Source organism: Ostrea edulis, chromosome 5 (genome assembly GCF_947568905.1).
Source record: "Ostrea edulis chromosome 5, xbOstEdul1.1, whole genome shotgun sequence".
Classification (NCBI taxonomy): domain Eukaryota; kingdom Metazoa; phylum Mollusca; class Bivalvia; order Ostreida; family Ostreidae; genus Ostrea; species Ostrea edulis.
In genome coordinates, this window is record NC_079168.1 from 52,054,727 (window position 1) to 52,081,309 (window position 26,583).

Here is a 26,583-nt window from a genome sequence, read left to right on the forward strand (position 1 = left end):
TGATGCGCGCATTGATTCAGTTATTGCTCTCTTCAATTCATTTAATGAGAGCATCAATTTAGTAGAAATATTGCTCGCAATAATTAATTTAGAGCTCGGTATAAATAATTTGATGATCTCTTTAATTCAATTGAAGATAACTTTAAATCATTTCCAATGCTTTTGTATAGGGAATTAATGTGCGCATCAATTGTTTTAAAGAGAGCAACAATTCAATTAAAGAGATCATTAATTCAATTGTGGATATGTTGAATTGAAGATGTCTTTAATTATATAGTTGCTCTCTCTAAAAGAATTATTGCTCTCTTCAAATGAATTAAAGATATCATTAATTCAATTGAAGAGAGCAATAATTGAATTAATGCGCGCATTAAATCCATTATTGCTCTCATCAAATGAATTAATGCGCGCATCAATTCAATTATTGCTGTCATCAATTGATTTAATGCGCGCATTATATCAATTATTACTCTCTTCAATTGAATTGTAGCGCGCATCAATTCAATTGTTGATATCATTAATTCATTTGAAGATATCATGAATTCAATTAAAGTGCGCATCAATGCGCGCAATAATTCAGAATTGAAGATAGCATTAATTATTTGAAGAGATCTTTAATTAAATTGTTGCGTGTATCAAATGAATTGAAGATATTTTTAATTATTTGAGTTTATGTTAATTTGGCGCTCCATATATTCGAGAATGAGTGCCAAACGACCCTACTCAAAATGCAGTATTCACACAAACTTCTACAATTCTCGCTTACTTTGTAACGAACCAGGATATAATTCTACTTTTTGTGGTCGACCTGTTTCAAATGGCCTTGAGTGATGGTACATAATTACTTGGGTCATATATATAAACATCTTTGCAAGCCAAGTGTTTCCAAATCGAACTCTGGACAGAGTGGGTGTGACTTGCGAAGATATATTGATAATATGAATTTATCTATTGCATTAAGGTAGCTCTTATACCTTTATGGCACTACGTCACAAGATGGCGATTTAAATGTTTTGTGAAATTATTTGTATCGATCGATTTGTTTATCTATCATCGTAGCTCAGTGATTAAAGCATTGGGCTGGTGAACCGCAGATCTCGAGTTCAAATCCGCCATAGTCCTTTGTTTATATATGTGTTGAAATTATTTTTTGAAAATCATGTTTTTATCCAAATTTGCATATTTTCTGCCCTTTTGACATATATACTTATTATATATATATATATCATTATATCTTTTATGATTAAATCAATTCGTACTGATTTGAGAAACTATTAAAGAGTGGAGTGAGCCACCTTAAATTGGTCATTATTCCTCCTGGACATCGTCATCTGACTTCGGTCTAGGACCATGACACATGCACACGCCCAGAGTAATCGTTGTGTAAGGTATGTTTGTCTTTTAAAAGTCTCTCTGTTTTAAAAATTAGGTTGGACAATGTTTTTGTACCTTTTTTCTGAATTACCTTGTCCACGTGACCTTGTTGCGACTAAATATCCCAACTCCTATTAAGCATGTAGTCCGATTTTACCTCAGCTTCATTGTGACAGATAATGATAATGAAAACGAATATCAATACTGTGAACTTCAGAAGAATTTTGGCGTGTAGATAGTGAAACACGCTGGCGTTACAGGGTCTTCGTCCGTTCTCTGTAATTTCTCTCGGCATTTTACAGGATTCCTGAAAGAAATTTGCGATCGCCTGCCAATACGTATCGCTCTCACCAGCTCGATGTAGCTTTCATGATCAGCTTTCTAAGACAGGAGGGATTCTTGGGAAAATGTACATGTATAATTATTGCGCGGTGTTTTGGTGCACATTTCTAGGGACTTGCAGTGTTTTTGGTAGGTAAGATTTACATAGGAGAAGGTACCTAGAAATTTGATTGAATTAAAAGAAAGTTATTATATGCTAAAAAAATTCAATAAAATGCGTTGAATATACTGAAAATTAAAACAGGTCGATCCAATAAAGTGGCTAGTGAGGATAAATTATATACCCATTGTTAGTTGAAAATGAGGTTCATTTTTAAATGTATTATATATTATTTTAATCTGACATTGAAAAATGCTCATGTTATTTTGATGCGAAGATAATGAAATATCAAACCTAATCGAAGATAATTTACTTTGATATCTATGTTTACTAGTATTAGAAAACTTGATAGACGTATTCTTATTGAACACATTCGCCACACTGCCAAGGTTCAATCTTATTTCTGTCAATCAAATCTTTCATCGTTTGTGAATTGTACTGCTCATAGTGCCTCACGAGAGCCCGTGGGTAGAAATAAAGAACATTTCTCTACAGTTTAAAAATCAACCGATAAGATGAAATAAAATGACTTCATAATTACCTATTTCGATAATGCATATATGCGTCTATTATTGGTGAACTTGGTCTATATATTGAATTGAATTTCCAGGGTGATATTTTCCTTGTTTAAATAATAGAATTATGGTATCAGCATGTTGGTGCCATTTCGTGTAGCGCAGCATGAATCGCCGCTGACGAGCTCAGAAACTACAGAACAATCCTATTAATGGGAACTTCCCTGCCAGATTTTGAAGCTTTTATCAATTAGTTGCAAAATTTTCCAATATTTCACCAAAGGATAGGCTTTTTCTCCCCCTGTCTGGGTTTTTTTTTAACATTGATGGATGGAGGGTTTAACAAGGCTGATATATTCCGTGGATATTTAAAGTTGACAGGTGTTCCGACAACTCAACAAATGCATAAAATTTAATTTTTCTGGGTGCATAGTAAATTTAGATGTGTAAAATGCAAAAGCATTATCATTGCTGATGTCGGGAGAAGAAGTTAATCTCTCTCTCTCTCTCTCTCTCTGTACGACCTTGAAATCTGATTGCTACTTCTACCATCATTGATCAGTCTGTTGACTGATGTAAATAACCTTATGAGAACCTCTGGTCTTTTCCTTTCCTGTTATATTACACGGACGACCAGCAATTAATTGGAAAAGCAAAATTACCCCTGGTCCAAGGTTTGATATAATAAGTGTAAAAGGAATCGTATACCATTGAGAATGGGTCCATGATCCCCCTTGGTATTTGTTAACCAAGGATAAGAACGTAAATGCATAACATTCCCTTTCTTCGCAAGATTATCTGCAGTGACTTGTGATATGGAAAAAAATGAAGATAACGAACAGTGATCGATCCCATAAATCCTATCAAGCATACAAAATCAAGAGTAGGAAAACACGGACCTTCGGAAACAGAGGCGGGATTAGGTGTCTAGGAGAGTAAACGGTTACACCTGCCGTGAGCTCCATACCATGATCAGGTAAACAAAGTAATCCGTAGTCAACATCAGTATGTAGAGAACGGTCTAACAGTTGGTATGAAACAAGTTGGATTGATAACCATGTCAATATGACATATAACCATGTAAAAATGAATCAATCTTAATTTCATCATTCGGAATTTTGAACGAATATTTAGCGAAAAAAAGAGAAAAATCAAGTAGACTAATTTGAAAATATCCGGAATTTAATTCTAATTTAATTGTTGTTTCCAAGTAGTGTTCGGGTCAGATACTTGTGAAAATGCCTTTTAGGTCAGTACCCGAAGCCGGCAAATTTATAGACAAAACATTCACAGATGGAACATCCGTAGATGAACCGCATGACTAACCTCGGTTTCGGCTCGGCTGAATAGTTTGACTGGCGGCTTCACCGGTGAAGGCGTCAGTCCAAATATTCAGCCGAGCCGAATCACAGCCGAGATTACCGCATGACAAATTCGATTGCTATATGTAATTCGTGATAAGCTAGGCTGTAACTTGAGCCTCGACCTTTCGCCATCTACAGATGTACAGATTGGAATTAATGCATCGTTCTCTATACAAAAAAGAAGTCAACCAATGTGTGTATGAAACACAATATCCTTGACCGTGGTCAAGTTCAATTGTGACGAATTGGACTATAATATGCAATCCTGACTTTTCCATTCACCAAGTACATGAATAGAGTTTCTATCATGTGTAGTTGCGGGTAGACAAAAGAAATCGATGTACAAACACAACATTAATTCGATCTTGGGAGGTTGACAGCCTATATTACCAGGGCCGTAACTGCCGATGAGGCAGACGAGGCAACTGCCTCGTCTGATTTTTTGGCAAAAAAGAAAATAAAATTATATAAATGTTATATTATAGGATATATGTTTAAAATGAAGACAAGCACCTTTGTCTTTGACACCATATTACGATTCTTTACATAGTACAAATGAAACACAAACATGATAAATTGGGATTTAAAAAGTGTCATTTTCAGTCGTAAAGTCAATCGGCGGCCCCCAATCCCCTGCCTCCCCTGATTTAGAACCCTACTTACGGCCCTGATTACATGTATTATACAGGAGGACGTGTTGGTGTCACGGAGAAGCGCCTGCTGCGGTACTTGTTCCAAGAATACAGCTCCTTGACCAGACCTGTCCAAAACTACAGCGATGTCGTTACCGTCAAGTTCGGCTTATCACTCAACCAAATACTGGATCTGGTAAGTTATGTTCTGTAATCACCAGACACCGGACAACGCAAAGAATCCAACTGTGTATGACCTATAGCTTTAGATCTAATGGTGAATTAGACTGTCATTATCTGGGTCAACTGGTAAGATTTCAACCGTTTGAGACTTGAAAGGGTATTCAACTGGTAGTAATGAAATACATGTACTGGATATGATATTCAGTTGCCAACAGAACAAGAAGACGTTGTTCACTTAAACAATTTCTTAAGACGTAATAATGCAAATCAAAGGCGTTATAACGCATCATAAAGGCATAATAACACGAGGCAGAGGCGTAATAAAACAAATGAATGACGTAATAACGCAAAAGAAAGGCGTAGTAACGCGGATTTAAAGGCGTAATAATATACAACAAAGGCGTTGTAAGGCGAAACAAAGACGTATTAATGCAAAAGAAAAGCGTAATAACACAAATCAAAGGCGTAATAACGCGAAAGAAGGGCGTATTTTAAATGCATAACAAAGACGTTATAGGGCGATACTAAGGCGGAGTCAGAAGGTGTTATAACGGGAGAGGAAGGCGTAATAACGCGAAAGAAGGGCGTACTAATGCATAACAAAGACGTTATAGGGCGATACTAAGGCGTATTAAGGCGAAGTCAGAAGGTGAGAGGAAGACGTAATAATGCGAATGAAAGGTACATGTATATCAACACAGTACATTGAATATTATGTTATAGGCGTAATAACGCCTTTTGATTCGCGTTGTTACGCCTTTTCACTTCACATTACAATGTCTTTCAAAGACATAATAACGCTTTTTAAAAGGCGTAATAACGCCTTTTTATTCGCGTTATTACGCCCTTTTTTGTGTTATTACACCTTTGGAATTACCTTTCTGCGTAATAACGCTTTTTTATTCGCGTTTTTACGGCTTTTGAATTGCTTTATTACGCTAGTTCTGAAAGGCGTTTTAACGCCCCTTTACTCGCGTTATTACGCCTTTTATTCCCATTATTACGCCTTTCTTTCGCGTTATTACACCTTTGTTTACGCATTATTTCGTCTTTTAAATCTGCGTTATTACTTTTTTTTCTTCTTTTTTGTTTTGTTTTTGCGTTATCACGCCTTTCATTACACCTTTGCTTCGTGTTATTATGTCTTTTCAAAGCCTAGTACATTTCGTTTTCCTTATCAAAAGAAAGAAAATTATTGTGCAAGGAAAATCGGTGATTGACGAAAATTTTCGGAGATAGGTAGAAAGCAAAATCGTTCGGACTATGGCAATTTTCGACATCAAGATTACTAAAATTTTACAATTCAAATCAGTCTAAAACCATGCCAGTTTTAGTTAGGTTCAACAAGAAACTTCATATCATATCGCCCAATTAAAATTATTTCATAATTTCCAGATAGATACCAATAGCAACAAAAAAAGGTTACATTGATCTCTATCTATTGAAAAGAGCATATAAATGGAACCAAAACTAGATAGCTTCTTGTGTATGTGTGGGGGGTGGGGGTATACTAGAGCTGATATTTCCCCATGTGGAAAATTTGCACCTGAATTAACTCTTCCGAGAGGAAAAATCTAATCTGGGTATGTTTTCCCGAGGAACAAAATGTAACGTACTAGCATGTCTGTCTCTAGGGGACGAGCGGGATTACACAACACCGGAAATCTTTTGAGAACACATATAATCATATCAACACAAATTTATTTTGTGTCAATATATTAGTCTAGTGAAATAATGCGTCCAAATTATCAAATAAGATTAGCCACCATTCCTAATCCTAATGAAATAAAAGTATACTGTTTTTTGGACAAAGGTTGTTTTTGCCTTTCGGGAATACTCCATTCTGTTTCTACTATTCAAAATATTCATATAATAGTATTCTGTTTAGAGAAGTCGAGAGGCATAGCCTTCAAAATGTGAATGATTGCGAAGAGAAGTCGGTGAAGGCTATGCCTCTCGACTTCTCTAAAGAGAATAGGATACCCACAGTTGATTAGGCTTCGTTCCTCTTTCCATGCTTGATTAAACCCAGTAATGGCGAGAGGAACGAAGCATCATTGGGTTTCTGGTAATTTTTACTTCAAAAACGTAAGTGTTGCTTCAAATAACACATCATTACTAACATGCCATCTATCAATGTGGAAAGAAATGTTTTGAAGCATCGAAAAGGCATCCTCTTGACATCAGATATCTGGGTCCCGTATCCACGTTTTGTCTCAGAACACAACGCTAGGGTCCTGTGTTCATTCGTTGTGGACATCCTCACAACATCAGGGGCCCTGTGTCCACTCGTTGTCGGACATCCTCACAACGTCAGGGGCCCCGTGTCTACTCGTTACGGTGGGTATCCTCACAACAATATTCATATAATAGTATTCAACGTGGAACCCCACGACCACAAGTGGACATCGGACCCCTGACGTTGAGAAGATGACAAAAAGAGTAAATAAAAACACGATGCAAAAAATGAAAACCAAATATACGGCCAAAATAAAACAATAGATTCAAGTGTAAAGGTGAAGATAGCGAACAGTGATCAATCTCATAACTCTCAAAAGGAATACAATATAGAGAGTTGGGCAAACACGGATCCCTGGATATACAGTGCCAGAGGTGGGATCAGGTGCCTAGGAGGAGTAAACACCCCCTGTCAATCGACCGGTCACACTCGCCATTAGCCCTGTATCCCGATCAGGTAAACGGAGTAATCCGTAATTAGAGTTAGTGTGCCAAGAACGGCCTAACAATTGATATGAAATGCGTCAGACAGCATTTGACTCAAAGACTGGTTGTATGGGCAAACTAGATCTTTATAACGACCAAAGAATTTGCGAAATGCTAATTTTAAACTAGACTGCTGAAACTTCTGTATCATCAACTTGTTTGTCAGTAACCTACCTCGATTTAAAAACTGATCATACGTATAACAAGCTCTTGCATGTCGAATCAGTTTATAAACACCATATGCAGGTGATAGTGCAAAACGAAAGGTAACCAACACGAAACAAATGGTCTACATGCAATCACCAAGTTAACGCCGAGCACAGGGGCCCGAAGTCTGTGATACCATAAATTTAGAAGGAGATCACACAGTGAAAAACTCTATATTGAGATTGAACCTGAGTAAAAGTTTCCTACCAGGAGGATGTAACATGCGCCCGTTTATGCAGGGGATCGAACACAATTTCCTTCTTCAAGAGGGGGAGTTGTGTATGTAGGAGGGTGTATGTGGTATATGCCACAACACTGATATGCTGTTCAGCTGTGAGAAACATTAGCCGAGAATGGTATCATGTCAACTGTAAGTCGAATATTCGGGCAAGTAGTCACCAATTTATCGGTATGTCCTGGACATCGGATTTGGTCACGAGATGTACAAGAATCGCTACACATTAAGTTTTGCATAGATTGCTTGGCTCACATTGTTATGGCTTCAGAACTTATGTTCATTCTTTATTCCATTAAATTCATGTGAAAGTACATATGTAATAGTTTTTGCATAAATTAATGAATTAAGTAGTTTATCGATTCTCGTTTAGGATGAAAAGAAACAAATCATCACTACATCAGTCTGGGTAAAAGAGGTGAGTAGTTATCACAGATATTGTTAAACGACTCGTCAAATGTTCAAATAATTAAAGATGTCTCCAATTATTTGAGTCTATGTTGATTTGACGCTCCATAGAAACGATTGACTTACGACTTAATACAGTTAGATGTATTAGAGACGGACATGCAGCTAAGTACATGTATATATCAGAGACGAAGACCATATGTAAATATCATACCACTCGATTATGCAAGAGGAAAGAAGTCTTCGAATTACGTACCAACGAAATGATGGTTGTTTACAAATCCATGAAATTTGATGCCAACGAAAATTATTACAGCCACCATGATTCGCGTACATAGATTTCATATCTAAATCTGGTTTTCCTGTATATTAAAACACGGCATAAGAGATATTGTTCGCGTTACAGACATGGTATGACGAATCTTTGGTGTGGGAACCCGAGCAGTATGAAGGCACCAGACGCTTAATTATATCTTCCACCGAACTCTGGCTTCCAGATATGTTCATTTTTAATACGTATGTAGAGCCAAATTATAGATTACATACACACTATGAATTTTTAAAAAATTAGAATTCTCGAGTACACTTTTCTTGAGACATTGTTCTAATGTTAGCTTCGCAAATGTTACTCATCACGAGCAGAATTCACGAATTATTTAATATTAATGTTGTGATTATGCCACACTTTATATTGCTATTACTTATCCGCTGTTATGAAAAATTTGGCCAATACTAATAAAGTTTTCTTGTATCCCCCAAGAGCTGGTGGGCAGTCGGAAGGCTTTGTGAACGTCACTGGAAGTAAACTTCTGATAGAGAGTTCCGGCATGGTCACATGGACAGTTCCCCTGATGATAAAGAGTTCCTGTCCCGTAGATGTGACGTATTTTCCGTACGACCAGCAGACGTGCGAAATCCATTTTGGATCCTGGATTTATGATATTACTAAGGTCGACCTTCAGCTGCAGTCTGGAAAACCCAATTTACAGCAGTACATTTTGAACAATGAGTTTGATCTGCTGAACGTGAATTTATATAGAACGACGGTAATTGCATATTAATCTTTTAGTTAATACATATGTAGCGGACAGTATAAGAGGGAACTACTGCCTCTCTTGATCACGCAAGTTAAGCACTTGGCTGGGTAACCGCTACACGTTACACATCAAACATACATTATCAAATTATTCATCATTTGTATAAGGAATTACAATGTTTCTTATTTGATAGGCTTACAGTCTGCATTGAGAATATATAATTATGTAATTTGCAAAATCAACTTTATATTAGAGATCATTTGTCAGATATGTTAATGGAACATAAAAGCTGTTGCAATATACTTTAAAAATGAACAATGAACAGCAAATTGCACCGCTAAAATCAAACAGATTGAAATGCAAAACAAACGGTCATCAATGAAAGGTGAAGATAACGAACAGTGATCAATCCCACAACTTCTATAAGGAGTATAAAATAAAGAGTTGGGCAAACACGGATCACTGGACATACCAGAGGTGGGATTAGGTACATAGGAGGAGTAAGCATCCCCTGTCGACCGGTCACATCCGCCGTGAGCCCTATATCTTGATCAGGTAAACGCAATGCAAATCAATGCAAAAAGAAACGGCTATCGTTGTAATAGAAACCATGCCAGGAGGGGATATTAATAAGTAATGTGCATTACACATGTACGTGAAAGTGGGAAAGATTGACCAAGATATCCAAGTCTATACCATAACCTAGCATTGATGATGCTGTGTAGAGGGGAATCTACTCAATCCAGAAAGCACATCAAAAATTGTTGCAATTAGTATTGAATTACAAAATTTCAAATAAAGTTTATCACAAAATATGCTGTAGAATTACCTTTTCCAATGGTACAACCAGGTATGTTATTTTTTAAGCGAATGAATTTCAGATGCATCAGTCAACTATGTTTAATACAATGTACTGCCAAAAATGTGTATAAAAGTTTTAATGCCTCGATTCAGTCAAATGAAATCTTTCCCGAGTTTAAAAATGCAGTTGAGGCTTTTTGATAACGCTGCGTTTAAGAAAAGATTCATCACATGTCCCTCCGCTACATACAAGATACTTGTATTCAGAAACATTCATGTTCAACATCAACAAAGTAAAATTTTGATTGATTTTAGGTGTGTTAGTATTGAGACTGTCTGATTTAGTTTTCTTTGGAAGGTGGATGAGGCATGTTGTCCGGGGAGTGGATCTCATCCCATTATCCATTTCAAGATGAATATCAAACGGAAATCCATTTACTATGACTACATTGTTATAGCTCCTACTATCATGCTTTGTATTCTGACTCTGGCGTCCTTCTGGTTGCCATGCCATCACGGAGAGAAGATAGCAATTGGGTTGACCGTGTTTCTCACGTTGTACGTTCTCCAGCTTCTGATTGCAGAGAACGTGCCCGATACAAACACAACACCTGTCTTAGGTTGGTGTGCAAAATAATGATGATAATAATAATAATAAAATTCAAGGAAGCTTGATGGTAGTGTACGCTAGTTTGGTTTTCAAAAATTTCTCGATATGATTTATTTTTAAACTTTGTACCAAATATGGGATGTGAATATGGAACGCCAAATTAAATCTTTAATTGCTTGAAAATTTCATCATTTCAATTATTGCACGCAATAAAGGAATTGATGCACGCATCAAATCAATTATGTTTTCATCCATTGAAAACATTCGCGCATCATTCAAATGAGAACATACAAGTCGTGTATGTATTGATTTGATGCGCACATTAATTTAATTGATGAGGGCAACAATTGATTTGATTTCAATTGATGAGAATAATAAATATTTTGATGCGCACATTAATTCATTTTTTGCTCTCATCAATTCAATGGATGTGCGAATCAATGTTGTGGAATCATTGCAAATTTAATTTGGAGCCCGGTATAAATGATTTGATGATATCTTTAATTCAATGGTTTATTAGTTGAATTGATGCGTGCTACAGTTTATTTGAAGAGAGCAATAATTCAATTATTGCTCTCTTTAATTGAATTGTAGCACGCATCAATTCAACTGTTCGTATCATCAATTCATTTGAAGAGAGCAACAATTCATTTATATAGCGTTCATCAATTCAGAAGAATAATCAATGCCATCAACAATTCAATGAATGCGCACAGTAAAAATTCAGAATTGAAGATATAATTAATTATTCATAGATATCTTGAATTGAATTGTTGCGCGCCTGAAATGAATTGATGATATCTTCAAATAATTAAAGATATCTTCAATTATTTTAAATTTATTAATTTGGCGCTCCATAGACTTTTCCTATGTGACAAATATGTCCCGAAAATTTTATTATGTGCATTGGAATCAAAGGTCAATAAGATGATTAGCCTACGGTACATAAAGATACTGAAATCTAATTTATGAGTATGTAAATGTAAAGTATTGCAAAATATGGAACAGCCTCGTTAAGGTGGAATGGAATATATTTTCACAGTGCAACGTCAGGTATTCAGGGGTGCACAACACATTGCGGTCTTCAGTTCATTGCGACATTATAAGAAATATATAGAGAATATATCATTTCTGGTTGTAATTAAAGTGCCTGTTCAGGAATTTAAAAAAAAATTACGTGTAATTATTGACAGATGATATGATTGTACATAATTTTGGCCATTGATTATACATGTATTTGTGTGTACTTTGCGTGATTTCTCGCAGTCCTCGACCTCTACAGCTCAAGGTAAAGAGGTCTTTAACATATTAGCAATTCTTCATTATTGTTTTTATCAATATTTTCGACCACTAAAACACAATAAATATGTCAGATTTACATATGCAACCAATGCATGTATTTATTAACTTGTAACCATTTCACACCGCGGACGTAAATGTGTACAGCAGGTATCGATGTTATATCGAATCCGTATTTCTAGTGTAATCTTTCTGTTGAAATCTGTTCATTCATGTGTAATAATTCTTTTGAAAATTAATTTTTGTATAAATCTACTTGTTCAAATGCACACAAAAGTATCAAGAACGTAACAATATATATAGAGAGAAGGGGGGGGGGGGGGGGGCTCCCCCCCCTCCCAACAACATACTTTTTCTGTTACCATTATATGCAAAGTTGATTATTTTTACAAGCAAAGACTGATCTATAGGTTACCCCCCTCCCTTCTTAAAATATTAGTAATGGATTATATTCGAATTGTACAATTTAAGTAGCCAGTGAGTTAAATGGCATTGAAAGATCAACCTCACACATGTTGCACATGTCCTTAATTCGTGCAGTTTAATTGATACATCTTTTACAAATTTCTTCTGTAGGCGTTTTCATCTTCCTGGTGATGACTCTCAACTGTATTTCCTTGATTATGGCAACATTGGTAATGAGTATAAAGAAGCGATCAACACTAAAGCCAGTGCCAAGAGTGCCTCCTGTTATGTTATGGGTCTGCAAGCAGGTACTCGGAAAGATCACATGTACACCACCAGAATCTCGTTTCCATAGCTACAACCTTTGCCAAGACGACGAAGATAAAAGTGCATCTATAAACACTTCAGAATCGTGCGATTCCTTGGATTATCTACTCCATGAGTTCGATGAGCATATGGAGGAAGATGATACAGTGTCTACCCACCTTTTACCCGAGGGTGACAACGAGGATATTTCCCAGAATGCCACTGTAGCCAGTGCGCTGTCTTATAGACGAACCCTAAAAAACAGACGGTCGTATCGCAAAGCAATACACAGTCAGAACAAATCAAATTTCACACCCACGACTCACACCAAATCACCTGCAGAACCAACAGCCAAAGTCAACCCTAACTGCTTGATCAGGAAACAACAGTGGTGCTACGTGGCGGAAACTGTTGACAAGGCCTCCTTCATTATATATTTCGCCAGTATGTTCATTACAATCTTAACTGTACTAGTATTTGTCCCCAGTCTACAGAATGTAAACAACTGATTGTCAAGTGTACAATAATATATCAATGAAATTATACCAACGTTTCAATACAGCTTGCAGTACTAAACTGCATGTACTTGACCAAATGAAATAAAATAAAATGCTTTTGATGTCAAAAATGATTTTGAAAATGAATTTTTCTAATCACGAGTATCTCAAACGAAATTGTTCCCATGCTATATATATTTTACTACAAAACCATGTTGAAGTTCTTGGTAAATGCACACACTTTTCAGAAATTCTTGCAAAGCTATGGCATGTCAAACATTGTAATATTTCCCATTTGTATTGTGTAAATCATTTATATTATAAAAAATTAATTTTTATTGTATCTTTTCCATTTGTATTGTATAATTTTTAGCTCACCTGAGCTGAAAGCTCAAGTGAGCTTTTCTGATCGCCTTTTGTCCGTCGTCTGTCTGTCTGTTTACTTTTTACTTCTCCAGAACCACTGGGCCAAATTCAACCAAACTTGGCAATAGGCATCCTTGGGTAGAGGGCTTTCAAGTTTGTTCAAATGAAGGGTCATGAGATCGGTAAAGTTGGCTACTAGTAACCAGCTACTAGTAACTGGCTACTTAAAAAGAGAAAAGTTGGCTACTAGTAGCCAGCTACTTGAACCAGGAAAAGTTAGCTACTAGTAGCCAGTTACTAGTAGCCAGCTACTAAAAGTATGAAAAGTTAGCTACTCGTAGCCAGCTACTACAAAATATAAAAGTTATAATTACTGATAGCTCGCTACCAGATAAAAGTTACTGAGTTTGAAAATTATTATCTATCAGATTTATTTCTAAAAAGGACGAGGAGTCGTATGAAATTTCATGCTCAATTATCCCCAATTACATAGCATTGCAATGCAAAATACGAATAAACTTTTTCAACTGAGTGTTTACTTTAAAAGTGATACGGATTGAATTCAGACCTTCAATCATTTGATATACCATCCATTTTGAGATATCTGCTACTTTTACAATTTGATTCGAGTTACCCTGAAATTTCAACATAAGTGTGAATACCGTAAGAAACTTTATGTTTGACTTTATGTTTGTATTAGATATCTGACGAATTTACGACTATACATATGGCAAGAAGTGATAGATGGTGTTTTGGTACTCCACGAATTTTCAGATATCGCTCTTTAGGAAATCAGTTACTTATACATTTTGATTATCGGTACAATGAAATTTCAAGATCCGTGTGAATACCTTAAGGAACTCCGTGTTTATATCATAAATTTAACTAACTTACAACGATACGTATGGCAAGTAGTGATATTGGGTATCGTGATATGTCATCAATTTTCAGATATCACGCTTAAGGAAGTCAGCTACTTATACCTTTTGATGGCAGGTAAACTGAAATTTCAAGTTTTTCGCAAATATCTTAAGGAACTCTGAGTTTGTATTAGATATCTGACGAATTTACAATTATCAAAGTGAAGAAGAGTGATATTAGGTATCTTGACATGCCATAAATTTCCAGATATCACGCTTAAGGAAGTCAGCTACTTATACCTTTTGATTCCTGGTATCCTGAAATTTCACGTTTTTCATAAATATCTTAAAGAACCCTGTGCTTGTATTAGATATCTGACGAGTTTACAACTATCCATGTGAAGTGGAGTGGTACTAGGTATCTTGATATGCCATTAATTTTGAGATACCACGCTTAAGGAAGTCAACTACTTATACCTTTTGATTGCAGGTAACCTGAAAATTAAAGTTTTTAGAAAATATATTAAGGAACTCCGTCTTTGTTTGAAATATCTGATTAATTTACCAATGCACATATGACAAAATCTGATACTAGGTATCTTGATATGCCATCATTTTTCAGATATCACTCTTAAGGAAGTCAGCTACATATACCTTTTGATGGCAGGTAAACTGAAATTTCAAGTTTTTCGCAAATATCTTAAGGAACTCTGTATTTGTATTAGATATCTGACTAATTTACAACTACCCACGTGAAGTGGTGTGATATTAGATATCTTGATATGCCAACAATTTTCGGATATCATACTTAACGAAGTCAGCTACTTATACCTTTTGATTCCTGGTAACCTGAAATTTCAAGTTTTCCGTAGATATCTTAAAGAACGCCTTGTTTGTATTAGATATCTGACTAATTTACAACTATCCATGTGAAGTGGAATGGTATTAGGTATCTTGATATGCCATCAATTTTCAGATATCACTCTTAAGGAAGTCAGCTACTTATACCTTTTGATTGCAGGTAACATGAAATTTCAAGTTTTCTATCAATATTTTAAGGAACTCTGAGTTTGTATTAGATATCTGACGAATTTACAATTATCAAAGTGAAGAAGAATGATATTAGGTATCTTGACATGCCATAAATTTCCAGATATCACGCTTAAGGAAGTCAGCTACTTATACCTTTTGATTCCTGGTATCCTGAAATTTCACGTTTTTCATAAATATCTTAAAGAACTCTGTGTTTGTTTTAGATATCTGACTAGTTTACAACTGTCCATGTGAAGTGGAGTGGTACTAGGTATCTTGATATGCCATCAATTTCTAGATATCACGCTTAAGGAAGTCAGCTACTTATACCTTTTGATTCCTGGTAACCTGAAATTTCAAGTTTTTCATAAATATCTTAAAGAACTCCTTGTTTGTATTAGATATCTGACAAATTTACAACTATCCATGTGAAGTGGAAGGATATTAGATATCTTGATATGCCATCAATTTTCAGATATCACCCTTAAGGAAGTCAGCTACTTATACCTTTTGATTCCTGGTATCCTGAAATTTCAAGTTTTTCATAAATATCTTAAAGAACTCTGTGCTTGTATTAGATATCTGACTAGTTTACAACTATCCATGTGAAGTGGAGTGGTACTAGGTATCTTGATATGCCATCAATTTTCAGATATCACCCTTAAGGAAGTCAGCTACTTATACCTTTTGATGGCAGGTAACATGAAATTTCAAGTTTTCTACCAATATTTTAAGGAACTCTGAGTTTGTATTAGATATCTGACGAATTTACAATTATCAAAGTGAAGAAGAGTGATATTAGGTATCTTGACATGCCATAAATTTCCAGATATCACGCTTAAGGAAGTCAGCTACTTATACCTTTTGATTCCTGGTATCCTGAAATTTCACGTTTTTCATAAATATCTTAAAGAACCCTGTGCTTGTATTAGATATCTGACGAGTTTACAACTATCCATGTGAAGTGGAGTGGTACTAGGTATCTTGATATGCCATTAATTTTGAGATACCACGCTTAAGGAAGTCAACTAGTTATACCTTTTGATTGCAGGTAACCTGAAAATTAAAGTCCTTAGAAAATATATTAAGGAACTCCGTCTTTGTTTGAAATATCTGATTAATTTACCAATGCACATATGACAAAATCTGATACTAGGTATCTTGATATGCCATCATTTTTCAGATATCACTCTTAAGGAAGTCAGCTACATATACCTTTTGATGGCAGGTAAACTGAAATTTCAAGTTTTTCGCAAATATCTTAAGGAACTTTGTATTTGTATTAGATATCTGACTAATTTACAACTACCCACGTGAAGTGGTGTGATATTAGATATCTTGATATGCCAACAATTTTCGGATATCATACTTAACGAAGTCAGCTACTTATACCTTTTGATTCCTGGTAACCTGAAATTTCAAGTTTTCCGTAGATATCTTAAAGAACGCCTTGTTTGTATTAGATATCTGACTAATTTACAACTATCCATGTGAAGTGGAATGGTATTAGGTATCTTGATATGCCAACAATTTTCAGATATCACTCTTAAGGAAGTCAGCTACTTATACCTTTTGATTGCAGGTAACATGAAATTTCAAGTTTTCTATCAATATTTTAAGGAACTCTGAGTTTGTATTAGATATCTGACGAATTTACAATTATCAAAGAGAAGAAGAATGATATTAGGTATCTTGACATGCCATAAATTTCCAGATATCACGCTTAAGGAAGTCAGCTACTTATACCTTTTGATTCCTGGTATCCTGAAATTTCACGTTTTTCATAAATATCTTAAAGAACTCTGTGTTTGTTTTAGATATCTGACTAGTTTACAACTGTCCATGTGAAGTGGAGTGGTACTAGGTATCTTGATATGCCATCAATTTCTAGATATCACGCTTAAGGAAGTCAGCTACTTATACCTTTTGATTCCTGGTAACCTGAAATTTCAAGTTTTTCATAAATATCTTAAAGAACTCCTTGTTTGTATTAGATATCTGACAAATTTACAACTGTCCATGTGAAGTGGAGTGGTACTAGGTATCTTGATATGCCATCAATTTCTAGATATCACCCTTAAGGAAGTCAGCTACTTATACCTTTTGATTCCTGGTAACCTGAAATTTCAAGTTTTTCATAAATATCTTAAAGAACTCCTTGTTTGTATTAGATATCTGACAAATTTACAACTATCCATGTGAAGTGGAAGGATATTAGATATCTTGATATGCCATCAATTTTCAGATATCACCCTTAAGGAAGTCAGCTACTTATACCTTTTGATTCCTGGTATCCTGAAATTTCAAGTTTTTCATAAATATCTTAAAGAACCCTGTGCTTGTATTAGATATCTGACGAGTTTACAACTATCCATGTGAAGTGGAGTGGTACTAGGTATCTTGATATGCCATCAATTTTCAGATATCACTCTTAAGGAAGTCAACTACATATACCTTTTGATGGCAGGTAAACTGAAATTTCAAGTTTTCGCAAATATCTGAAGGAACTCTGTATTTGTATTAGATATCTGACTAATTTACAACTACCCAAGTGAAGTGGTGTGATATTAGATATCTTGATATGCCAACAATTTTCGGATATCATACTTAACGAAGTCAGCTACTTATACCTTTTGATTACAGGTAACCTGAAATTTCAAGTTTTCTACCAATATTTTAATGAACTCTGAGTTTGTATTAGATATCTGACGAATTTACAATTATCAAAGTGAAGAAGAGTGATATTAGGTATCTTGACATGCCATAAATTTCCAGATATCACGCTTAAGGAAGTCAGCTACTTATACCTTTTGATTCCTGGTATCCTGAAATTTCACGTTTTTCATAAATATCTTATAGAACTATGTGCTTGTATTAGATATCTGACTAGTTTACAACTATCCATGTGAAGTGGAGTGATATTTAGTATCTTAATATGCCATCAAATTTTAGATATCACGCTTAAGGAAGTCAGCTACTTATACCTTTTGATTGCAGGTAAACTCAAATTTAAAGTTGTTAGAAGATAGTTTAAGGAGCTCCTTGTTTGTTTTAGATATCTGATTAATTTACCAATGCACACATGACAAGATGTGATATTAGGTATCTTGATATGCCATCAATTTTCAGATATCAGGTTTAACGAAGTCAGCTACTTATACCTTTTGACTCTAGGTAGCCTGAAATTTCAAGTTTTTCATAAATATCTTAAAGAATTCTGTGCTTGTATTAGATATCTGACTAGTTTACAACTATCCATGTGAAGTGGAGTGGTACTAGGTATCTTGATATGCCATCAATTTTCAGATATCACCCTTAAGGAAGTGGGCTACTTATACCTTTTGATTGCAGGTAACCTGAAATTTCAAGTTTTTCATAAATTTCTCAAGGAACTCTGTGTTTGTACTAGAAATCTGACTAATTTACAATTAACCACGTGAAGAAGACTGATATTAGGTGTCTTGATATACCATCAATTTTTAGATATCACGCTTAAGGAAGTCAGCTACTTATACCTTTTGATTGCAGGTAAACTCAAATTTAAAGTTTTTCATAAATATCTTAAAGAACTCTGTATTTGTATTAGATATCTGACTAATTTACAACTATACACGTGAAGAGGTGTGATATTAGGTATCTTCATATGCCAACAATTTTGAGATATCACGCTTAATGAAGTCAGCTACTTGTACATTTTGATTGCAGGTAACCTGAAATTTCAAGTTTTTAGAAAATATTTTAAGGAGCTCCGTGTTTGTTTTAGATATTTGATTAATTTACCAATGCACACATGACAAGATGTGATATTAGGTATTTTGATATGCCATCAATTTTCTAATATCACGTTTAAGGAAGTCAGCTACTTATACCATTTGATTCTAGGTAGACTGAAATTTCAAGTTTTCCGTACATATCTTAAGGAACTCTGCGTTTGTATTAGATATATCACTAATTTACCATCTCACATATGACAAGGAGTGATATTAAGTATCTTATTATGATATCAATTTTCAGATATCACGCTTAAGGAAGTTAGCTACTTAGACCTTTTGATTCCTGGTTACCTGAAATTTCAAACGTTTTGTAGATATCTTTTAAGGAACTGTGTGTTTGTATTAGATATCAGACTAATTATCTACTTTCAACCTGAAGAGGAGTGGTATTAGGTATCTTGAAATGCCATCAATTGTCAGATAGATATGTTAGATACTTGACTAATTTATCTTTGCCGATATTACAGAGCTTTATATGAACTGTCTTGATATGCAATCAATTTTGAGATATCACGTTCGACGAAGTCAGCTACTTATACCTTTTGATTCCAGACATCTTGAAATTTAAAGTGTTTTGTATATAGCTTAAGGAACTGTTAGATATCTGACTGTAAACTACTATCCACGTGAAGAGGTATGATAATAGGTATCAAGATACCTAATATCACTCTTCTTCACGTGGGTGGTTGTAAGTTAGTCAGATATCTAATACAAACGAAGAGATCCTCAAGATATTTACGGAAAACTTCAAATTTCAGGTTACTTAGAATCAAAAAGGATAAGTAGCTAACTTCCTCAAGGGTGATATTTGAAAATTGATGGCATATCAAGATACCTAATACCACTCCACTTCATATGGATAGTTGTAAATTAGTCAGATATCTAATACAAACTCAGAGTTCCTTAAATTATTGTTGAACACTTGAAATTTCAGGTTACCTGTAATCAAAAGGTATAAGTAGCTGACTTCCTTAAGGGTGATATCTGAAAATTGATGGCATATCAAGATATCTAATACCATTCCACTTTACATGGATAGTTGTAAATTTGTCAGATATCTAATACAAACAAGGAGTTCTTTAAGATATTTATGAAAAACTTGAAATTTCAGGTTACCAGGAATCAAAAGGTATAAGTAGCTGACTTCCTTAAGCGTGATATCTATAAATTGATGGCATATCAAGATACCTAGTACCACTCCACTTCACATGGATAGTTGTAAACTCGTCAGATATCTAATACAAGCACAGGGTTCTTTAAAATATTTATGAAAAACGTGAAATTTCAGGATACCAGGAATCAAAAGGTATAAGTAGCTGACTTCCTTAAGCGTGATATCTGGAAATTTATGGCATGTCAAGATACCTAATATCACTCTTCTTCACTTTGATAATTGTAAATTCGTCAGATATCTAATACAAACTCAGAGTTCCTTAAAATATTGGTAGAAAACTTGAAATTTCATGTTACCTGCAATCAAAAGGTATAAGTAGCTGACTTCCTTAAGGGTGATATCTGAAAATTGATGGCATATCAAGATACCTAATACCATTCCACTTCACATGGATAGTTATAAATTAGTCAGATATCTAATACAAACAAGGAGTTCTTTAAGATATCTACGGAAAACTCGAAATTTCAGGTTACCTGGAATCAAAAGGTATAAGTAGCTGACTTCGTTAAGTATGATATCCGAAAATTGTTGGCATATCAAGATATCTAATATCACACCACTTCACGTTGGTAGTTGTAAATTAGTCAGATATCTAATACAAATACAGAGTTCCTTAAGATATTTGCGAAAAACTTGAAATTTCAGTTTACCTGCCATCAAAAGGTATATGTAGCTGACTTCCTTAAGAGTGATATCTGAAAAATGATGGCATATCAAGATACCTAGTACCACTCCACTTCATATGGATAGTTGTAAACTAGTCAGATATCTAATACAAGCACAGAGTTCTTTAAGATATTTATGAAAAACTTGAAATTTCAGGCTACCTAGAGTCAAAAGGTATAAGTAGCTGACTTCGTTAAACCTGATATCTGAAAATTGATGGCATATCAAGATACCTAATATCACATCTTGTCATGTGTGCATTGGTAAATTAATCAGATATCTAAAACAAACAAGGAGCTCCTTAAACTATCTTCTAACAACTTTAAATTTGAGTTTACCTGCAATCAAAAGGTATAAGTAGCTGACTTCCTTAAGCGTGATATCTAAAATTTGATGGCATATTAAGATACTAAATATCACTCCACTTCACATGGATAGTTGGAAACTCGTCAGATATCTAAAACAAACACAGAGTTCTTTAAGATATTTATGAAAAACGTGAAATTTCAGGTTACCAGGAATCAAAAGGTATAAGTAGCTGACTTCCTTAAGCGTGATATCTGGAAATTTATGGCATGTCAAGATACCTAATATCATTCTTCTTCACTTTGATAATTGTAAATTAGTCAGATATCTAATACAAACAAGGCGTTCTTTAAGATATCTACGGAAAACTTGAAATTTCAGGTTACCAGGAATCAAAAGGTATAAGTAGCTGACTTCGTTAAGTATGATATCCGAAAATTGTTGGCATATCAAGATATCTAATATCACACCACTTCACGTGGGTAGTTGTAAATTAGTCAGATATCTAATACAAATACAGAGTTCCTTAAGATATTTGCGAAAAACTTGAAATTTCAGTTTACCTGCCATCAAAAGGTATATGTAGCTGACTTCCTTAAGCGTGATATCTGAAAAATGATGGCATATCAAGATACCTAGTATCAGATTTTGTCATATGTGCATTGGTAAATTAATCAGATATTTCAAACAAAGACGGAGTTCCTTAATATATTTTCTAAAAACTTTAATTTTCAGGTTACCTGCAATCAAAAGGTATAAGTAGTTGACTTCCTTAAGCGTGGTATCTCAAAATTAATGGCATATCAAGATACCTAGTACCACTCCACTTCACATGGATAGTTGTAAACTCGTCAGATATCTAATACAAGCACAGGGTTCTTTAAGATATTTATGAAAAACATGAAATTTCAGGATACCAGGAATCAAAAGGTATAAGTAGCTGACTTCCTTAAGCGTGATATCTGGAAATTTATGGCATGTCAAGATACCTAATATCACTCTTCTTCACTTTGATAATTGTAAATTCGTCAGATATCTAATACAAACTCAGAGTTCCTTAAGATATTTGCGAAAAACTTGAAATTTCAGTTTACCTGCCATCAAAAGGTATATGTAGCTGACTTCCTTAAGCGTGATATCTGAAAATTGATGACATATCACGATACCCAATATCACTACTTGCCATACGTATCGTTGTAAGTTAGTTAAATTTATGATATAAACACGGAGTTCCTTAAGGTATTCACACGGATCTTGAAATTTCATTGTACCGATAATCAAAATGTATAAGTAACTGATTTCCTAAAGAGCGATATCTGAAAATTCGTGGAGTACCAAAACACCATCTATCACTTCTTGCCATATGTATAGTCGTAAATTCGTCAGATATCTAATACAAACATAAAGTCAAACATAAAGTTTCTTACGGTATTCACACTTATGTTGAAATTTCAGGGTAACTCGAATCAAATTGTAAAAGTAGCAGATATCTCAAAATGGATGGTATATCAAATGATTGAAGGTCTGAATTCAATCCGTATCACTTTTAAAGTAAACACTCAGTTGAAAAAGTTTATTCATATTTTGCATTGCAATGTTATGTAATTGGGGATAATTGAGCATGAAATTTCATACGACTCCTCGTCCTCTTTAGAAATAAATCTGATAGATAATAATTTTCAAACTCATTAACTTTTATCTGGTAGCGAGCTATCAGTAATTATAACTTTTATATTTTGTAGTAGCTGGCTACGAGTAGCTAACTTTTCATACTTTTAGTAGCTGGCTACTAGTAACTGGCTACTAGTAGCTAACTTTTCCTGGTTCAAGTAGCTGGCTACTAGTAGCCAACTTTTCTCTTTTTAAGTAGCCAGTTACTAGTAGCTGGTTACTAGTAGCCAACTTTACCGATCTAGGGTCATGCCCTTTTCAAAGGGGAGATAATCACAAAAATTCAAAATAGGATAGGGTCATTTAAAAATATTCTTCTCAAGAACCACTGGGCCAGAAGAGTTGAAAGAGGTATAGCGCTTTTGCTGACGAAACGGCCGACTCAGAAATGTAAAGGGAAAACACCGGTTTCCAATAATAGACTAGCGTGTTATTTTTAAATATAAGGCCAACATTTTTAATGTTTCGTTAACCAAGATAAATAACTGCCGAAGTTTAGCATTACTGACATTTATACGAGTCGTTCTTTAATCAATAAACCATGTTCCTATGTGGAATGATGAACAGTACAAGATTTTCATTGGTGCATTCATATCACACAACCCTTTTGCATATGGCATTACTTAGCTCACTGTCTTTTTCTGACATGGCTGCAGCACCTTTAGTATACTTCATCAGTTCAGTTGCCTCTGGTTGATAATTCGAGTGTTTAGCTTTGGCTAAATATCATATGACAGTAGCTACATGAGTTTTTATATTTACTTTTGAGAAGTCAAACTGTATAACAGTTCTTTTCCTCCCTTGACCTGTTTTTACTTATTACATGCTGTGCATTTGTGCCCCTTTTCTTGTAGTATTTGTTTAGCTTTTCGTCAGCCACATTACGGTTTGAAAATCCTGTGCACACAGGAACAGGTTAGTGTAAACAAACGGAACTAATGATTTCGGAATAAATTCCTTTTCTTTAAGTCGTAACTTGCAAATATTGGAAGTTATTCATGATGAAAATGACTAATATTTGTTGTAATAAATGTATCTGTATCACATTTATGACACCCCCTCAAGAAAACGACCCCCCCAAAAAACTGAAAAGCAAAAAATAAACAAGAGGCCCATGGGCCACATCGCTCACCTGAGTCACCTTGGTCCATATCAGAAGATTTTCCATATCTATTTGCATGTAAAACCGTAGTCCCTATTATGGCCCCAAACCTTCCCCTGGAGGCCATGGTTTTTGCAAACTTGAATCTACACTATGTCAGAAAGCTTTCATGTAAATGTGAACTTCTTTCGCCCAATGGTTCTTGAGAAGAAGATTTTTAAAGATTTTCCCTATATATTTGTATGTAAAACTTTGATCCCCTATTGTGGCCCCATCCTACCCCAGGGGGGGGGGGGGGCATGATTTTAACAAACCTGAATCTGCACTATATCAGAAAGCTTTCATATAAATCTCAGCTTTTCTGGCTTAGTGGTTCTGGGAAGAAGATTTTTAAAGATTTTTCCTATATATTTGTATGTAAAACTTTGACCCCCTATTGTGGCCCCATCCGACCCCCGGGGGCCATGATCTTAACAATTTATAATCTGCACTATATCAGGAAGCTTTCATATAAACCTCAGTTTTTCTGGCTCAGTGGTTCTTGAGAAGAAGATTTTAAAAGATTTTTCCTATAAATTTGTATGTAAAACTTTGATGCCCCCCTTGAGGCCCCATCCAATCCCCGGGGTCCATGATTTTAACAAACTTGAATCTGAACTATATCAACAACAACAAAAAAAGAAAAAAAAACAAAAAAACAAAAACTTTGACCCCCTATTGTGGCCCCATCCGACCCCTGGGGGCCATGATTTTAACAATTTAGAATCTGTACTATATCAGGAAGCTTTCATATAAACCTCAGCTTTTGTGGGTCAGTAGTTCTTGGGAAGAAGATTTTTAAAGATTTTCCCTATATATTTGTATGTAAAACTTTGATCCCCTATTGTGGCCCCATCCGACCCCCGGGGGCCATGATTTTAACAATTTAGAATCTGCATTATATAAGGAAGCTTTCATATAAACCTCAGCTTTTCTGGCTCAGTGGTTCTTGAGAAGATTTTTAAAGATTTTCCCTATATATTTGTATGTAAAACTTTGATCCCCTATTGTGGCCCCATCCGACCCCCGGGGGCCATGATTTTAACAATTGAGAATCTGCATTATATAAGGAAGCTTTCATATAAACCTCAGCTTTTCTGGCTCAGTGGTTCTTGAGAAGATTTTTAAAGATTTTCCCTATATATTTGTATGTAAAACTTTGATCCCCTATTGTGGCCCCATCTGACCCCCGGGGGCCATGATTTTAACAATTGAGAATCTGCATTATATAAGGAAGCTTTCATATAAATCTCAGCTTTTCTGGCTCAGTGGTTCTTGAGAAGAAGATTTTTAAAGATTTTCCCTATATATTTGTATGTAAAACTTTGACCCCCTATTGTGGCCCCATCCGACCCCCGGGGGCCATGATTTTAACAATTTAGAATCTGCATTATATAAGGAAGCTTTCATATAAATCTCAGCTTTTCTGGCTCAGTGGTTCTTGAGAAGATTTTTAAAGATTTTCCCTATATATTTGTATGTAAAACTTTGGTCCCCTATTGTGGCCCCATCCGACCCCCGGGGGCCATGATTTTAACAATTTAGAATCTGCATTATATAAGGAAGCTTTCATATAAATCTCAGCTTTTCTGGCTCAGTGGTTCTTGAGAAGAAGATTTTTAAAGATTTTTCCTATATATTTGTATGTAAAACTTTGATCCCCTATTGTGGCCCCATCTGACCCCCCGGGGCCATGATTTTAACAATTTAGAATCTGCATTATATAAGGAAGCTTTCATATAAATTTCATCTTTTCTGGCCCAGTGGTTCTTGAGAAGAAGATTTTTTAATGACCCTACCCTATTTTTACCTTTTCTTGATTATCTCCCCTTGGAAGGTGGCCTGGCCCTTTATTTTAACAATTTAGAATTCCCTTTACCTAAGGATGTTTTGTGCCAACTTTGGTTGAAATTGGCCCAGTGGTTGTTGAGAAGAAGTTGAAAATGTGAAAAGTTTACAGACGGACGGACAAACGCCGGAATACGAGTGATCAGAAAAGCTCACTTGAGCTTTCAGCTCAGGTGAGCTAAAAAAAAAAAGAGAAAATATTGGACTTGGAACTCGGAATGTATGCTTTAAGTGTAAGATTACCGAGCACCTAAACCACTCAGGCATGCAAGTTTAAAGATTTAACGTTTGACAGGCTGCTAAATCTCAAGGTAAATTTTGAGAATGATTTTTGTCATATTTTAGCCATTTTCAACAAGAGGACCACCTTAAACCACATTTCCTCAAATGTACAGCCATACTCAAGTAAAACTTGAAGTGTTTTACTCTAATCATGGTAATGTTTATGCTTATCAAATAAAGATACTATCAACATATAGATATCTTTATCGAGTAATTTGGGTAAACACAAGTATAAACTGACATTGTATAGCAAAATATTTGTAAAAAATGATATTCAAGAAAAAAGTATTTATGTCGACGAAATTGCATACCAAGTGCGCTATACTTCTTTATATGAAAGCTTCCAGACATCGTGCAAATTCAAGTTTGTTAAAACCATGATCCCTGGGGGTAGGATGGGACCACATTTGGGGATCAAAGTTTTA

General features: G+C 35.0%; 1 protein-coding gene across 1 annotated transcript; it reads left to right on the forward strand.

Annotated features, from left to right (window-relative positions):
• Positions 1 to 1,701: 1,701 nt before the first annotated feature.
• Positions 1,702 to 13,377, forward strand: LOC125651432 (neuronal acetylcholine receptor subunit beta-3-like). The gene is made up of 7 exons (XM_048880012.2): positions 1,702 to 1,845; positions 4,384 to 4,523; positions 8,050 to 8,094; positions 8,491 to 8,600; positions 8,845 to 9,130; positions 10,281 to 10,542; positions 12,408 to 13,377. Exons 1-7 carry the CDS (start codon positions 1,782 to 1,784, stop codon positions 13,049 to 13,051), a joined length of 1,551 nt encoding a protein of 516 aa, XP_048735969.2. The 5' UTR covers positions 1,702 to 1,781; the 3' UTR covers positions 13,052 to 13,377.
• Positions 13,378 to 26,583: the final 13,206 nt, after the last annotated feature.